This window comes from Miscanthus floridulus, chromosome 19 (genome assembly GCF_019320115.1).
Source record: "Miscanthus floridulus cultivar M001 chromosome 19, ASM1932011v1, whole genome shotgun sequence".
In the NCBI taxonomy this organism is placed as follows: Eukaryota; Viridiplantae; Streptophyta; class Magnoliopsida; order Poales; family Poaceae; genus Miscanthus; species Miscanthus floridulus.
In genome coordinates, this window is record NC_089598.1 from 16,001,460 (window position 1) to 16,019,745 (window position 18,286).

The following is an 18,286-nucleotide window of genomic DNA, read 5'->3' on the forward strand; positions in this document are numbered from 1 at the left end:
TTTGATCTGTGTTCCGTTTGCTCTGTGGTGACCCGCTGTGTTCTGAGGGAGCATCCACCCTTCTCTAGGGTCGTGGTCATCAAGTCTTTCATGTATGCTTTTTGGGGATTGATGTTGGGACAGTGGTCAAAGATTTCGAAAGAAATTTGAGGCTCCCATTCACCCCCCCCTCTGGTCGCCGTTTTCGGTCCTTCAATTGGTATCAGAGCCGGTTAAGGATCATTCCACCTTAATCGGTCCGTGATCCACGAAGGCGACATGGAGCGTGGGTCTGGCAAACCACCGTACTTCGATGGGTCAAACTATCCTTATTGGAAGATCCGCATGTCTGCGCATCTCCAGGGGATTGATTGGCTCGTCTGGGAAATTTGCGAGGATGCTACTTACGTTGTGCTCCCTACCGCGGCCCGTACCACCCAGGATCACAAGGATCGGCACAACGCAAATAGCAAAGCTCGCAGTGTGCTTTTCTCGAGTCTTTCGCTTTCTGAGTTCGAGCGTGTCTCCGATTGTACTACAGCTCGAGAGATCTGGGTGAGGCTTCAGAGCTATCACGAGGGGACCGCACAGGTCAAGACCAGACTCTACGAGACGTACAAGCGCGAGTACGAGAACTTCTCTCAGCTTGATGGCGAGTCCATCGATGCCATGTTTTCCCGCTTTCAGACTATCGTCAACAAAATGAAAGCGAACAAGGCCAACCTACCTTATAGTGATCATGAGAGGGCGCTCAAGCTTCTCTATGCCCTTGATCGAAAGGTATGGGATGTGAAGGTGTCGACGATCATCGAGTCCGCCAACTACGACACCCTCACTGTTGACGAGCTTTTCAGCAAGCTCAAGTCCACAGAGATCGACTACCAAACCCAAGCCAAGCTCAAGAATCCCTCTGCACCAACCATGGCTTTGGTCTCAGGTAGTGGTTCAAGTTCATTGACTAACCCTTCACAAGCTTCTTTCTCTTTGTCGTGCTTGATGTCAGTCACAGAGGAGCAGCTGGAGTCTCTTGGGGATGATGAGTTGGCACTCGTCATCAGTCGGTTCTCTCGGTTTCACAACAACCGTTTGAATCGCCGACGCAGTGGTGGCCCGAAGGAGGGATGCTATGGATGTGGAGATCCGGACCACTTCGTCGCGCACTGCCCCAAGAAGAAGCCCTTCATCAACAAGTACGACTCCGGCAAGCGCAAGGATAAGCGCGACTACACCTCTGGCAAGCACAAGGCCAAGGGCGGTTTCGACAAGGAGGCGATCAAGAAGGCGTACTGCAGGAAGGCCAAAGCTCAAGAACGCGCCTTCCTCGCCTCCCTCAGCGACCTCGACGACGACTCCGACGATGATCACTCTTCTTGTCCCTCGACCGATGATGAGTCCGAGAAGAAGCGCGAGGACAAGCTCAACGGTCTCTGCTTTGTCGCCGGTGCAAACCGTGGTGGGTTTTGCACTATGGCGGTTGACGGTGGAGCAAAGCTCAAAAAGGACGTCGACGTCGACGACGACGAAAACGAGGTACCGCCCACACTTGACTCACTTATGCTTGAGCTTGATACTATGAATGATACATTGATGAGTCAAGATAAGTTGCTTAAGCGTGCTGCCCGCGAGAGAAAAGAGTTTAAGGACCAGCTAGAGGTTGCTTTGAAGGAGTTGGAGCTTGCCAAGAGTGGTGTAGTGGTGTCAGAGGAGGAGGAGTGCGATGAGTGCGCTATACACATGTCTAACCTCTCTGACTTGCAATCCAAGTATGCTGTTTTGCTTGATGAATGTGATGAGTTGAAGTCTCGTTCTGGGTTGCTCGGTGCGTGCAAGTCCTGCTCAGGCTTGCAATCTGAGTTGGCAGAGAAGGTTGCCAAACTTGCTAAGTTTGAGAAGGCCAACTTAGATAGCATCACCACTACATGTGTTCGATGTGAAGCTTTGGTGTTGGAGCTTGAGTCCTGCAGGCACGACAAGATGGGAACCGAGGAAGAAAACACACAACTTCGATCCATCTTGAGCTGGGTGTCGTGCAGTGAGCCCTAGTTGGGCATGATGGTGAGCCAGTTCAGGCGAGGAACTGACTCATCGGGAGTAGGCTTTGCTATAGGTGGGAAGGGTGAGCATGTCTATGGCAAGGTTGGTGAACATAGCGGTTTGAACCCAAGTGAGAAACCCACCAACACTCCCAAATTGATCAGGATCCCTCCACCAGAGTCTACTAAGCCTATGATCAAAGATGGTGTGTTTGAAGAACCACCAAAAGCTCCACCATCCAAGCAAGTTTGGGTTCCCAAACCGAACCACTTTCGGAACTCACTCGATACTCTACCCAACATCTCTAGTGCACCCCTTCCTAAAGCCAAAAAGCCTCAGAGAGTAAACCACATCCACAAGAGAGTGAGTCAACCACCATCCAAGAGAGAGGTGAGGTACCACTGTGACTATTGCCATAGAGATGGTCATTTGGCTGAGTTTTGCTTTAGGAGGAAGAGAGATGAGCGGCGTGAGTACGAGTTGAACAACCGGAACATGTACCGTCCTCCCCATGGCGTACATGTACCGCCTGTTCAGAGGCACAGTGTTAGGCCTAGAGGTGCAATGCCTCAAGGTGCTAGGCCTCAGGTGGCGAGACCACGTGGTGGTCGTGCCCGGCGTGGCCCAAGTCATGATCTATATGACTCTGGACCTCGTGACCGTGGCTTTCAGTCCCACACTCCTAGCGGACCACGTTTTCCCCCACGTGGTGATCGCTTCTCTCTAATGGGACATGGCATGTATGGTGTTTTTCCTAACACTTTTCCAGGGCAAATGACTCAACACTGGTATTCTCCTCATTTCACTAACCCCAGTGTTGTGCCATTTGCTCACCCCCTGTCTTTCTATTGATGCAGAGCGGAGGCCTGGAGAACACGTGGCTTGTTGATTCCGGCTGTTCGCGCCACATGACCGGAAGTTCCAAATGGTTCTCCAGCCTCGACCCCATGCAATACAAGGAGTACATCACATTTGGGGACAATAGCAAAGGTAAGGTGCTGTCTCGTGGGACCATTCGGGTCAATGAGTCTTTTATCTTGAAGGACGTTGCTTTGGTTTCAAGCCTGCATTTTAATTTGCTCTCTGTTTCGCAACTCCTTCAAGATGGGTTTGAGGTGCGCTTTAAGACTGGACTTTCTCGTGTGCTCAATTCTCAGGGACATCTAGTTTATCAGATCGTTCCTTTTGGCCGAGTTTTCAGAGCTGATTTCTCTCAGTCTTTCGGTTCTTCTCGCTGTTTGGTTGCCGGATCTTCTTCTGATTTGTGGAAGTGGCATAGGAGACTTGGTCACTTGAGCTTTGATCTCCTAGTGAGGTTGAGTTCTCTTGACATGATCCGAGGATTGCCCAAACTTAAGTTTGAGAAGGATCTGGTATGCCATCCCTGTCGCCACGGAAAGATGGTGGCTGCTTCCCATCCTCCAGTGACTCAGGTCATGACCACGAGACCCGGTGAGCTACTCCATATGGACACTGTTGGTCCGGCTCGGGTTCGGTCAGAGGGAGGGAAGTGGTACGTTCTAGTGATCGTGGATGATTTTTCTCGTTATTCTTGGGTGTTTTTCATGGAGGGCAAGGACGAAGCGTTTTCTCATGCTCGTGACTTGATCTTGAGGTTGCAAACTGAGTTACCAAAGAATGCCATACGAGCTATCCGCAGTGACAATGGCACTGAGTTCAAAAACTCTCAGTTTGACACCTTTTGTGCTTCCTTGGGTCTTGAACATCAGTTTTCTTCGCCCTATGTCCCTCAGCAGAATGGTGTTGTTGAGCGCAAAAATCGGACTTTGGTCGAAATGGCCAGGACGATGCTCGATGAGCATAGGACTCCTAGGCGTTACTGGGCCGAAGCCATCAACACCGCCTGCCATGTTTCAAACCGTATTTTTCTTCGTGCTTTCTTAAAAAAGACATCCTACGAATTGCGGTTTGGGCGTCCACCCAAGGTGAGTCATTTTCGAGTCTTCGGTTGTAGGTGCTTCATTCTTAAGCAAGGTAATCTTGACAAGTTTGAATCTAGATCTTCGAACGGTATATTTCTCGGTTACGCTTCTCATTCACATGCGTACCGTGTGCTTAATCTTGAGACTAACCGTGTCATGGAGACTTGTGAAGTCACCTTCGACGAAACCATGCCCTCTTCTATTTTGGTCTTTGAACGTGCAGGTGATGAAGAGATGGGTGATAGCATTTTTGTTGAGGATGACGATGACGTCGATTGGGATGATCCCAAGCCATCTCAACCGGCTGCCCCGATCGAGCCAGCTTCGACCACTTCGGCTCACGGCCCCGAGCCCTCCACCTCTACTTCATGGGGTCCGTGCGAGCCGCTTCCTCAATCGACTGAGGAGGCCCCAGCTGTGGATGAGGGGGAGGCGAGCCATCCTCCTCAGACCATGATTGGCGACATCGACGAAAGGGTAACGTGTTCCAAGTCTTATCATATTTCCCATTTCGCTCATTCTGCTTTCGTAGCTTCTTTTGAGCCTCGAGATATTGGACACGCACTATCTAATGCCGATTGGGTTAATGCTATGCACGAGGAGTTAGAGAACTTTGAGCGGAACCAAGTGTGGGTTTTAGTTCCACCTCCACCAGAGTGCCACCCCATAGGTACAAAGTGGGTTTACAAGAATAAGCAGAGTGAGGATGGGGTGGTGGTGAGAAACAAGGCGAGATTAGTGGCTCAGGGTTTTTGCCAAAAAGAGGGAATAGACTATGAAGAAACCTTTGCTCCTGTTGCCCGTCTAGAAGCCATTAGGATTCTTTTAGCATTTGCAGCTTCGAAAGGGTTCAAGCTGTATCAGATGGATGTAAAGAGTGCCTTCTTGAATGGGTACATAGAGGAAGAGGTTTATGTGAGGCAACCCCCTGGCTTTGAAAATCCAAAGTACCCCAACCATGTTTTTAAACTCCACAAAGCCTTGTATGGTTTGAAACAAGCCCCGAGAGCCTGGTATGAGCGTTTGAAAGCTTTCTTGCTTGATAAGGGTTTTAGGATGGGTTCCGTAGATAAGACTCTGTTCCTCCTCAAGCAAGGCACAGACATCCTTTTGGTTCAGATATACGTGGATGATATAATCTTTGGTGGCTCTTCTCATGCTCTTGTTGCCAAGTTTTCAGATACTATGAGCAGGGAATTTGAGATGAGCATGATGGGCGAATTGACTTTCTTCCTTGGGCTGCAAATCAAGCAAACTCGTGAGGGGACGTTCGTGCACCAAGGCAAGTACACCAAGGACGTGCTCAAGAAATTTGATATGGGTGAGGCCAAGCCTCTTTCGACGCCCATGTCAACCACGACGGCCCTGGATGAGGACAAGGAGGGAGAAGCAATGGACCAGAAGGAATACCGAAGCATGATCGGGTCCCTGCTGTACCTAACGGCGACGAGACCGGACATCCAATTTGCAGTCTGCTTGTGCGCGCGTTTTCAGTCTTCTCCGCGCACGTCTCATCGTCAAGCCATCAAGCGGATCCTCAGGTACCTTCGTTTCACACCCGAGTTTGGTCTTTGGTTTTCAGCTTCCTCCTCCCTTTCTCTTTGTGGGTATTCTGATGCGGATTATGCTGGTTGTCGTGTTGAGAGGAAGTCCACTTCGGGGACTTGTCAGTTTCTTGGATCTTCTCTTGTGTCTTGGTCTTCTCGCAAGTAGTCTAGCGTTGCCCAATCCACCACAGAAGCTGAGTATGTTGCTGCTGCTGCTTGTTGTTCCCAGTTGCTTTGGATGATAGCTACTCTGAGAGACTTTGGGTTAGAGTTTAGGCGAGTGCCTTTGTATTGTGACAGCACCAGCGCCATAAGTGTAGCCAAAAACCCAGTCCTTCACTCAAAGACAAAGCACATAGAAGTTCGCTTTCACTTCTTGCGTGACCACTATGAGAAAGGTGATATTGATCTGCACCACATTAATACCCAAAACCAGCTCGCAGATATCTTCACCAAACCACTTGACCAAGCCCAGTTTGCTTGCTTGCGAGGGGAGCTTGGAGTTTGTTTCCCTTTTTAGAGGAGGGGAACTTTGGTTGTTGTATTCTAGTTTTGCTTTTCTTTGTAGTTTAGTCTTTGTTTTTGTTTTTATATCATACTTGCATATCATATCATCACGTATCATATTGCATCCTGAGCTTCATCCTTATAGTAGCTAGATTGACACTATGCTCTTGTTGGGGATGTTTATGGATATACATGATGTGCTTTTGGCTTAGGCTCCTCTTGATCAATTGATGCATGTTATGAGCTAAGCTTATTTTCCAAACTGTGAACTTGATTAAAACTTGTTGAAACATGAAATATGTTCACCACTACTTGTGGCACTAGCATGTGTAGAATGTGTTGAGATCTTTTTCTTGCTTCATGTATATGCTTAGTTGCTACGGCTCATACTTTGAGTTACACACTTGCTTGAGAAACTTGAATTTGTGCTAAAACTTGAAAATCAAACTAAGTGAATTGAAAAGATCGGGATGGGTCTGTACTATCCTATGTCAGAGTATCGAGACAGCTCTAAATTGCACTTATTGGTGAACTTGAGCTCTGTAATGGATACCGAGATCATTGTCTTAAGCTTCTGATTGCTTTTGGCATAGGCTTGACATGGTCGCTAAGTCAGGTTTTGGTGGCACAGATAACCTCCCGCACACACTTGTCTGACAAACTTTGGTAATAAGCTGCATAACTCTGATAAATTTCAATTGGTGTCTAAAATTTGATCAAACCACAAGTTTGTCTCATGATATGATGTGTGAACCTTGTTTGGGGTAGTTCACTTTGCATACATGTGTAGCACAAGGTCGATCTCCTGTCTATTTTTGCTATGTGCTCCTTTGGTGGTGAACCCTCTTTTAAAATTGCTCAAACTTGATCAAAATTGCTTAAATGTCATATTTTGTCTCATTTGGTCACTTTGAGCATTTGCTAGCACTTGTATGTGTTGCTATATATACATGACAGCATCAACTAGAGCCTCTTTTCAATCTACTTACTATAATCTTGAAGCTTCTGCATTCGTGCATTTCTGCATTCATAGCATAATTTGAGGGGAAGATGCAATCTTTGGGCTCTAGCTTGATAAGTGCATGTGTCAACAAGGGGGAGAAGTTTCCACACTCACAATGTCACCTAAAGTTGAGCGATATGCATTCATTTGAGAGAGATTGCACTTGTTCAGGGGGAGTTACATTTGAGGTGTTTTGCTAGATGTGTTGAGCTTTTGCCTCTTCTGGAGGGTCTAGCAGTTTTGCATTTGAGGTGTGTTGCTAGATGTGTTGAGCCTTTGCCTCTTTTGGAGGGTCTAGCAGTTTTTCGGTTTTTCGAGCTTTGCTAGTGGTGTTGAGCCCGTTGCCTCTTCTTGAGGGCTAGTTTTGTTTTACTTGGTTGCGTCGAGCCGTTGCCCATGTCTTTGGGGACCAAGTTTTGCTCACCTTCAAATAACCCAGTTTTTGGCTTTTCTTTGGCTTTTGGTCATTTGGGTGAGTTCTTTCTTTTCTCTTCTTCTTCTTTTTCTTTTGCTCAAGTTGTTCGTGTATTGGTGTTGACAATGCACTCATCAAGGGGGAGATTGCGAACACAAGGTTGACAAGTACCCTTGTGTGTTCGTTTTGTGATGAGTGATTGTCAATGTGATCCACGAAGTAGGTTGAGTGGTGACTAATCCTACCATGACGAAAGCTATGTGTGCGACATGTCTTTTGGCTTGTGTTGTGCAGGTGTGGAGCTCGGATGTGGTGGTCGACGGCGAGGTGAAGGTCAAGGAGGACGTGCCGTGCCGACAGACCGGGAGCGGTGAAGGACGGACGTGAGGCTTGGACCGAGGGACCCAGAGGCCGGGTGACTAGCCACGGTGGCTGACACTTGGGACATCGACAAGTGCAAGAAGACATGGAGTGACCGTGTTGACCGGGTCAAGACGGCGGACGCGTGAGTCGAGCAAGGCTCAGGAGGACTTGGCGGGCCGGCCGGTCGAGGACGGCGGTGACACGCGTCGGATGGCGGGGGACGCGTATGGAGTACGCTACTCGCGGACGGTTTGATGGTTTGGACCTCAAAACCATCGGATGGACGGTTTACGGGTTTGGGCCTCAAAACCCGGGCGGAGGTTCCGAGGAGGGACGGACGGCACGTGGCGGCATCGGGGAGTTCGCGTCGAGGCGAAGCTACCGGTGAGAAGGCGCGGTGGTCGTCGGATCAAGATTACACCGGGTTGGACAACAACGCCCTTGGGCTTAGCGGTTCAACTCATTTGTATCCAGGGGCAAAACTGGGAATGTGTAATAGCCCTGTTAAATAGGATGAGGGAGCCCCCATCTCCCTCACCTCCTCCAGTTTTCATTTTCTCCTTTAGGGTTTCTTCCTCTAGTTTGCTTCCATGTATGAGAGAGGTCCACAACTCAAATTGTGACTTGGTTTTGAAGGAATCGGTGGCCGTAACCATCGTATGTCCTCCGGGATTCATGATTTAGTTGTGTTCTTGATGTGATTTTGGTGTTCTTCACGAGCTCCTTTTGTCCCTTCTTGTTTCCCCTCTCGTTTCTTCGATTTGGGACGGTTTTGGTTCGTTCTTGTTGCCTTGGATCGATCAGTGACATGAGTAGAAGCTTTCCACCGAAGAAAATCCACTAATTCCTCACGAGATCGCAGATCCGGGCAATTTTAGTTCTTGACCTATTTCTTGGGGGTTTTCTTCAATTCCTTCGATTCACGGAGTTAGAGTTTGTCTCGGGCTATGATCTTTTAGAGGTTGCCTTTCTACTCGCTTGTGAACTCTTGTGCAAAATTTCAAGTCATTTGGAGTTGATTTGATCAAGTTATGGCTTTTTAATTTTTCTCGAGAAACTGCTCGTTTATACCGGACGTGTCCGATATCATACCGGACGTGTCCGATATTTCTCACTTTGGAGTTTTGAGCTGAAATTTTGTGGAGACCTTCCCTTGGTGTCTAAAGAGCTATGGTTAAAATTTCATGATTTTTGGACACCGTTTGATGGGGTTTTGGATTTTTCTCCTTTGGTCAGCTTGCTGCTGAAAATTCTGGACGTGTCCGATATCATACCGGACGTGTCCGGAAAATACCGGACGTGTCCGATATAATACCGGACGTGTCCGATATTTGCAGGAGCAGTGCTGTTTTCTTTTGGGAGTTTGCTCGTTCGGGTTTTGATCTGTGTTCCGTTTGCTCTGTGGTGACCCGCTGTGTTTTGAAGGAGCATCCACCCTTCTCTAGGGTCGTGGTCATCAAGTCTTTCATGTATACTTTTTGGGGATTGATGTTGGGACAGTGGTCGAAGATTTCGAAAGAAATTTGAGGCTTCCATTCATCCTTCTCTGGTCGCCGTTTCCGGTCTTCAAAGTCCCCAACAGCGTCGGCGCGTGGGAATCGCCAGAAAAAGGCGACGAACAACAGCCGAACAGGCCACACCGAAAGCGCTGTTGCGAGGCTGGTCTCCGCTGTTGCGTCTCTGCTGCCCGCCTCTCCCCTCCACCCTCCCTCCTCTAGTCCATTCCAAGTCCCCCACCGGCCACCACCACCACCACGCCATCCAGCCCCACCACTCCATCCGAGTCTTCGACTCCAAGCCGCCGCCCCTGTTCCTCCTCGGTTCCGCGCACCGCGCCGTGCCGCCGGCGGAAGGAGAGGAGACGGGTCAGGGCGACGCCGATGCACCCCAAGCTGTCGCGGGCCGCCCGCAGGCTCCTCTGCTGCCGCGGGGCCGCCTCCCCGGAGGACCTGTAAGTCGCCAGCTCCTTGGCCAGCCTCCCCCGCTTGCGTTGCTCCCCCTTTTGCGTTTCTGGGCTTGTCTGGGTTCCGCTGAAATCAGCCGCGGGGTGTGAGCGCGGCGATTGGTGTTGGTGTCGATAGATGTTTGGGGGGTTCGTCTGGGGACATGATGGAATTCCGCGCTTGGCTGCTCGGTTCGCGGCGTTTTCTTCTTCATTTTTTTGACCACGCCGGATGCTACCGGGAAGGTTGCAAGTTTGTGCTAATACTAGTTCGTTTCTTGTTCGGGTTCATGTGAATTTTCCAAATACTAAAGGGCGGTGCAAAATTTAACTGATCCGGGCTCCAATTTGGTGGAAAGTAGACACCTTGTTTTATTTCAGTACTACTGTTTGTACAAGCGATGGCGGTAAGGTGAAATTACTAGGGATTTGGGCGCTCCGATTTTTGTTGTTTGTTTAGTGACACTAAGACCAAGGGAAAGTTTAAACTTTGGTGGCAGACGATTCCAGTTTTATTCTGTTCCCCAGCTTCAGAAATAACTATGAAAAGGTGTGGAAATTTGGCATGTTGGTCTTGTTTGATGAACCATCCTAAAATTCATGTTCGATTTTCTATGCTCGGATTAGGCAAATTTGTTCTAGGGGCACAAGGGGATTTATATCAGGGGAATTGGATATGAGTTGATCACCTATTCTATGCTTGTAAGGTCTGTTGATAGTAGCTCATCATGTATTTAATTGCTTTGCTTTGTCAGGTCTGATGGAGGAAGTGGATCATTGAGGTGGGTGTTCTCACTGAGAGAGCTTCGATCAGCAACAAACAGCTTCAATTACGATAACAAGATTGGAGAAGGTCCACTTGGGAGTGTGTATTGGGGACAAGTTTGGGATGGTTCTCAGGTTTGTGCTCCGTGCATCTTCATCCTTGCTGAGAATTAAAATTTCAACTTTACTGTCTTTAATTTTCTTGCCTGCCAGTCAACAAAAAAAAAAAATTATATGAACTGGCTACAGGTTTGCATATCTCCATCTTGTGTAAATAAAAAAAAAATGCCTGCATTACCCTGTCATGGTGCCAACTATTGGACGTGTCTTCTTTAAAATTATGATTGAGGTCTCATGATCCTGTGGAGTAGCCTTCTTTTTAAGCATATGCTTAATAGACAAATAAAACCCATCTCTTAGGTATGCTATGTTCTGTGTCAACACTTATTCTTTTGTATATGTACTTGTGTCCATATTATGCAAATTGAGTGGCTGGGAATATTGTGACAACGTGTCATTCCATGCATCATTCTCTGTATCCAGCTTTGATGTTATATAAAACTAAGTTGAATTCAATGCAACCTACTGATTGACTTTACCAATCTTTTTTGATGCAGATCGCTGTCAAGAGGTTAAAGAATGCAAAGAATGGCAAAGAAGTGGAATTTGCTTCAGAAGTTGAAATATTGGGAAGAATAAGACACAAAAATCTCCTGAGTTTTCGTGGATATTGTGCAGATGGACCCGAACGCATTCTGGTGTATGACTATATGGCGAACTCAAGTCTCTATGCACATCTTCATGGAACACATTCTGCAGAATGTCTCCTTGACTGGCGGAGGAGAGCATCTATTGCCATTGGCACTGCTCGAGCTCTCTTGTCAGTGAGCGTCCTCTTTATGTTTGCTCATAACAGAACAATATTGATAACTCATACATTGTTGCTTTTGTTAAACACTGTGACAGACATAACTCAAGTACTTTCTCACAGGTACCTTCATCACCATGCAACACCTAAGATAATCCATGGAAGCATCAAGACCACCAATGTGTTACTGGATTCAGACTTCCAGACACATGTTGGTGACTTCGGTCTGATAAGGCTTATTCCTGATGGAATGGACCATGAAAAGATAACCAACGAAAGTCAACGAGGCTATCTTGCTCCTGAGTACATTATGTTCGGCAAACCAACTGCAGGCTGTGATGTATACAGCTTCGGAATAATACTATTGGAGCTTGCGAGTGGCAAAAGGCCAATAGAAAAGTCGGGTTCTGTCAAGACATATGGAATTCGAAACTGGGTGCTCCCGCTGGCAAGGCAGGGTAGATACGATGAAATTGCAGACTCCAAACTCAGTGACAAGTTCTCTGAATCTGAACTTAGAAGAATGGTGTTAGTTGGGCTAGCATGTACGCATTCAGAATCTGAAAAGAGGCCAACAATGCTTGAAGTTGTGCCATTGCTGAAAGGCGAATCAAAAGAGACCCTTCTTAAGCTTGAAAGAGATGAGCTGTTCAGCTCAGACTCGATGGTGAGTTCGCAGGGAACACCAACCCCAGATGGGAGCACAGACTCTGTGCCAAAGAAAGATCAAGAACTGGCTGGGGCGTGAACTGTGATATATTGCTACTGTAGGCGATGGTAGGATGCATATTTGTGGTATTGATGATTGGTTTGTGCGGTTTGACATGAATGGAAATTGTATAGGCATTGTTTTCTGTAAGGAGTTTTTTTCTCTCTCCCTTTTGAGAGAGCAAGGAAGAGCGAGGGGGGTGGAGATAGTTGCTATGCCAAGTGCTTTTTGTATGCACCGCATAGAAAATTCACATGTTTTCCAGATGTTTGTATATTTCTCTGATCATGTTGTTCTCATATTAATTTGCCCAGAATGCTCGTCCTTTAATTTGCAGATACCAATATACAATAAGAAGATTGAATTATTTCACTAGCTAGTAGCTATTTCGAGACTGAAATTTCGCTTTGGTTTTTGTTTCCCGTGGTCGCAATTTCCATAATGCATGCTGTCTCATGTCGCATTCAGACCTTGTTGGCAAAGTGTCCGTTCAGTTTTCTTTTCGTTTTCTTTCTTTTTTTTTTGACGAAACAATTGTCCGTTCAGTTGCAAGCCACTCTTTGCAAAACCTTTATGTCAGGTCTGGCACTACATGGCCAGTTCGCAAGAAACTAGACCTCTAACAGACAAAACAGCAACTGTCTTAGGCAAAGCACATCAATAAACGTGGCCAGTTCTCTTTAAATTTAGTTGAGATGTGAGACACGGTTGGCAGGGTACGTGCAAACAACTGAAAGGCGCGATGGCACCCAGCCTTCGTAATATTATATATCCATGTACTAAAGCATAAAAAAACCACAAAGACCAATCAGCAGCAGTAGTTGAAGGGCAAAGCAAAGGAGCCGCCACAAAACAGTTTATTTTGTTAAGTAAAAAAACCAAAAGCGGCAAGCGTAGCGTCTGCTTTTTCCCCCGTCATGGCCCCATCCAACTCCTTGATTCGATCGAATTGGGATTCCCGCACGCTTTTTCCTGTAGCGTCGTCCATCCCACTTGTTAAGAGAAAATTTCTTATTCGGCCCTAGTTTAAAGTTGTCTTTCTTCCTTGGCCTTGTAACAAAATTTCTTATCTATTTGACCTCATTCGAAGTTTCGTTTTCCAATCTGGCCTTACCGTCATCTCCCGCCTCTAACACCGTTAAGTGGCACGTGAAAAGACCAAACTGCCCCTGAGACATTATGAGAAACCAAAGATCACCTAGCAGCATAACAACATAATTTTGAGCACTTTGAATCCAATTTTCATAACACAAATTTTATGTTATGAAAATTGGATTCAAAGTGCTCAAAATTATGTTGTAATGCTGCCTAGGTGACCTTTGGTTTCTCATAATGTCTCAGGGGCAGTTTGGTCATTTCATGTGCCACTTAACGGTGTTAGAGGCGGGAGGTGACGGTAAGGCCAGATTGGAAAACGAAACTTCGAGTGAGGCCAAATAGATAAGAAATTTTGTTTCGACTAAGGAAGAAAGACAACTTTAAACCAGGGCCAAATAAAAAATTGCCCCACTTGTTAAAGGTGGTAGTGATATATGTATGCATTAATAGCCGCACGGATCTTAGGGCATGTTGATTCTATGAGACGAGTGGTTCTATTTGATTCTTTATGTAAGCTTTCAAAATCATGATAAAAAATCACTTTACATAATTAGAAGAAGCTACTTTTTTCGATCTCAGCCTCTTAATATGTTTTAAAGAATCATTTCGTAGAATCAGCAGAGAATCACTTATTTCTGAAAAAACTATTTGGCAGAGCTCCTTCTGAATTCAGCGGAGAATCAGTTCTGAGAGCTCTGTCAAACGGGCCTTAGTTAGGGCAATTGACCTACACTAGCTACTTGTGGCTAAGTAGAAATGAAGCTACTTTTGACAAATCACTAGCCAAATGTTTTATGTAGGTTATCTACATGTGGGACGTACTGATTGTTGACATTGGGCCTTGCTAAGTGATGAAAGGAAAAGACCAATGATGTTGAGATTTTTATTTCTATATTTATATATATATTATTATAAAGTTAATCTCCACTATAAGTTCATCTCAACATGCAAACGGCCCACATCATTTCTTGCTAACTATCTACATCATCTTCCACTAGCCATGTTATCCCACTAACTTCCAACCACTTAATTGCAAGCTATCCACATTATCTCCACTTAATTTCATTTTAAATTCTACGCAATTTCCATAAGTTATCCACATAATATCGACTTAATTTTATTCTAAATTCTTCACAATCCCCACAGCAACGAGCAAGGTATCTTCTAGTCTCTTATAAAAGCAAATCTCACTATCTTTCAATTTACATATACAAGATATCTACATGTCATACCCCACTAAGTGCAACATCATCCCCTATAGTGGCTGAGCTAGGGGGCTAGCAGGGGCCATGGCCCCCTAACATTTCACAACAAATTTTTTTACTAGTGCAACTTTATATATTTTTTTATTTATATTAAGGGGGATAATATACAAAATGCTTATCATGTATATCTATTAATATCTTCTAGATAATAAAATCATAGGAAACACAACTAGATAATAAAATCGTCCCTTAAGCATCTTCGAAAGATTGAGTCGATACTTACGATTTATAAAGTCATCCTAGACGTCTTGTCATCAACGGGCATATCACTTATCACTAAAAAAATAGTGTATTAGATCCTAGGATACATATAAGAAAATGTGAGCACTCGTCAAGTCAATGAATTAACCTGGCCGGTCACCATGAGGAACCTAAGCCAGTTGCGCTCAGTTTTTACATGTTGGTTCTTTTTGGCCGCCCCCTAAGTATTATTCCTAGCTTCGCCCCTGATCCCCTAGTAAGTACCACAACATCTTCCACTAAATGCAATTACTATTTCTGGTCTATCATCATACAAAGCATCCATGTTGTACTATTTATTTGGCCGTCACATTCTCTTATAATTCGATCTAATATTCTACAAGTGTTCTATTTGATTCTTCCATGAGCTTATCCAGTTTTGATATCATATCTCACAAAGTGCCACATCACCCCGGTGCTAATACAACATCATCACTAAATGCGACAACTATTTTCGGTCTATCACCATACAGAACACCCAAGTTGTACTGTTTATTTATTTGGCATTCACATTTTTCTATAATTTGGTCTAACATTCTATAATGGTTTTATTTGATTCTTCCATTAGCTTATCCAGTTTTGATATCATATCTCATACAAGTAATGATACAACTATTTTATTTCTATGAAAATCCCATGACAACTCATGGGTATTTTTCTAGTATCTTATAATCCTAAACCCCATGAGAGGTTCTATCTCAACATGCAAGTTGTCCACCTTAGCAGTCCACTATAAGATACAATTACAACTCACTAGCTTATGCAATTATGATATACTAGACGTCAGCGAGGTATATCATCCACTAACATACAATTAGTTGTCCACATTAGTGTGCCATGCCATCCACTAACATTAATTTGTGACAATTTATCCCTCCCAAGAAGTAGTTATATATAAACTAATATTATTCCAAATTATTCATAATTCCCGTAGCAACACGCGGCGTACGACCAGCCCAATGGGCTCAAGTAGTGCCACAAGATGCAACAACTCAATGCAATGCACTAGAAGCTCAACAATCTCACTCAAATGATGAAAACAAATGTGCAAGTGAGTGGATTGTGTTTCTTCAGCTCTCAAATGGTAAGCACAAATGTATGAGGGTCCAAGAGAGTGGCCATGGCCGACCATCACCTCTATTTATAGCCACACAAGCAAATAGAGTCGTTGTACCCCTTGGGCAGAATCTGCGTGGGCATCGGACACCACTATGTCACATCAAACAAGGGGTGGTGATCTCCCAACGGTCGAATTTCAATGGCTAGTTCAAACTAGCCGTTGGGGTACCTGGCATCGGACAGAAGGGGCGGTGCCATCGCCCTGGGGTGACGGTGTGAAAGCTCTAGTTTGGTTTTGGTGAATTGATGAAACCCTAAGTGCTAACCTAGTTTATCAAAGTGATCATGAGATACGTACCACATTCCAAGTAATGGAGCAAGTGGTGAAGATCATGATGATGGTGTGACCATGGTGATGATCAAGTGCTCGGCTTCGAAAAGAAGAAAGAGAAAAACAAAAAGCTCAAGGCAAAGGTGAAACTTGATAGGAGCTTTTTTAGTTTAGTGATCGAGACACTTAGCGAGTGTGATCCCATTTAGAATCGGTAGCCGTACTATTAAGAAGGGTGAAACTCGTATCAAAATGTGATTGTCAAACTACCACTAGATGCTTTAACTCATTGCATATGCATTTAGATTCTAGTGAGTGCTAACACCTTTAAAAATGTTTGTGAAAATATGCTAACACACGTGCACAAGGTGACACACTTGGTGGTTGGCACATTTGATCAAGGGTGAAAAAGTTGGAGTTGAGAAGGGGCTGTCTCAAGGTGACCGGACGTTGTTCTAGCAGCGACCGGACTCAGCAGCCGTGTCCGGTCAGTGGCACGCAGTGAAGGCTGCCATTGGTCCTTTGACCGGATGCTAAACAGAGAAAGTGACCGGACGCGTAGGGCCTACGTCTAGTCAGGCTATGACGTACGTTGACGCAAGCATCAGAGTGAGGCAGTGGTGACTGGACTCACCGACACGTCCTATCATGCGTGACCTGATGCGTCTGGTCACAATTTTGCCTCTCTGGATGCTTACTGGAAGTGACCAGACTCTAGGCGACGGTGTGTCCGATCATCTCCGTAGTGCGTCCAGTCTCACTTTAACCTCATTGACGTTGGAACTCGACCGTTGGGATTGGTCGGTAGAGGTTTAAAGCAGGGGACGCGTGGAGCACATCCAGTGACTGAACGCTGGGGGTCTATGTCCGGTCAGCTTGACCGGTGCATCTGGTCACCCTGGGGAAGCTATAGTGAGGAGCCCAACGACTCTATTAGTGGGGGCTCTCTATTTAAGCCCCATGGCCGGCTCAAGCTCACTCTCTTGGCCATTTGCATTGACATAGCAACCATGTGAGGTTAGCCAAAGCCCTCCCACTCATCTCCATCATTGATTCATCATCTTTATGAGATTGGGTGTGAATCCAAGTGTATTGCTTGAGTGATTGCATCTAGAGGTACTTGGTGTTGGTGTTTCGCTGCGCGATTCGCTTGTTACTCTTGGTGGTTGCCGCCACCTAGACGGCTTGGTGCAACGAGGATCGTCGAGCAGAGTAAGGTGTTTGTGAAAGGACCTAGGATGCCGCCTAGAGGGGGGGGGGGGGTGAATAGGCATTTCTGAAAATTAACACCTTTAAATGTGAAAATGATTAGTAAAGAGAGTTTCCAAAATGGAAACTCCAAATAAAGAGTAGTACCACCCCTCACAAGCTAGCCACAGAGTATACAAGGTATAAAGAATATATCTAGAAGCTACAACCCTGCAACATAAAGTTAGAATAGAGAATGAATATATTCAGCACAGGCAGGAAATACCGGACATGTCCGGTAGGTATACCGGACGTGTCCGGTATGCACGTGTTCTACAGAATAGCCTGGCACAGTGATCAATACTGGACGTGTCTGGTATACACGATTTCTACAGAACAGCCCCAAACTTGCTCCCTTCGATTTATATCTTCAAACCAATCTACAGGTATCTACTAGAGATGATAATATACATAAAGAACCTGCGCAAGAGCTAGAGCAATACAAATATCAAATGAAATGCGAATTGAGACACGATATTTGTTTTACCGAAGTTCGGACTCGTTTGAGTCCTACTCTCCGTTGAGGGGGCTACGGGCGACCCAGTGAAGCCCTAGAGGATACCACAAAGGTCACTCTAGCTAGAGTCTTTTTCAACTCCTTTTTCTCCTTCCACTAGTTGATTCCGAGGCGGCGGAATCGACTGTTACAAACTTTCTGAGGCACACCACAATCTCTCTGGTGCTCTCCGGCAATGCCTAACCGTCTAGGACCGAAGAGTCCAAGAATAACAAATGCGAATCACGGGATTGACAATATGCACAAGTGCTCAAGTGGTTGGATTGCTCTCTTTTTGAATTTCACTCAACCCAAAATTTGATTTGGCAAATTTGATCAATCACTCACTAAGAGAGGGTTGGGAGAGTTGGCAAGGCTCAAAAACGTGTGTGTGTGTATCAGCAAAATCAGCAGCCTCCAAAGGTGGAGGCTTGGGTGTATTTATAGCCCCCTTGGAAAAACTAGCCGTTGCCA

The 18,286-nt window shown here is 45.7% G+C and overlaps 1 protein-coding gene across 1 annotated transcript; it reads left to right on the forward strand.

The window, feature by feature from the left end:
• The first annotated feature begins 9,366 nt into the window (after positions 1 to 9,366).
• On the forward strand, positions 9,367 to 12,469 carry LOC136527587 (PTI1-like tyrosine-protein kinase At3g15890). The gene is made up of 4 exons (XM_066520370.1): positions 9,367 to 9,742; positions 10,489 to 10,633; positions 11,116 to 11,378; positions 11,490 to 12,469. Exons 1-4 carry the CDS (start codon positions 9,672 to 9,674, stop codon positions 12,112 to 12,114), a joined length of 1,104 nt encoding a protein of 367 aa, XP_066376467.1. The 5' UTR covers positions 9,367 to 9,671; the 3' UTR covers positions 12,115 to 12,469.
• The last annotated feature ends 5,817 nt before the right edge of the window (positions 12,470 to 18,286 follow it).

Bases quoted from the DNA above. Each gene is read 5' to 3' on its own strand.
- LOC136527587 (XM_066520370.1), top strand. From the start codon at position 9,672: ATGCACCCCAAGCTGTCGCGGGCCGCCCGCAGGCTCCTCTGCTGCCGC. The intron at 9,743-10,488 runs GTAAGTCGCCAG...TTGCTTTGTCAG, and splicing joins GCCGCCTCCCCGGAGGACCT to GTCTGATGGAGGAAGTGGAT. The intron at 11,379-11,489 runs GTCAGTGAGCGT...ACTTTCTCACAG, and splicing joins GGCACTGCTCGAGCTCTCTT to GTACCTTCATCACCATGCAA.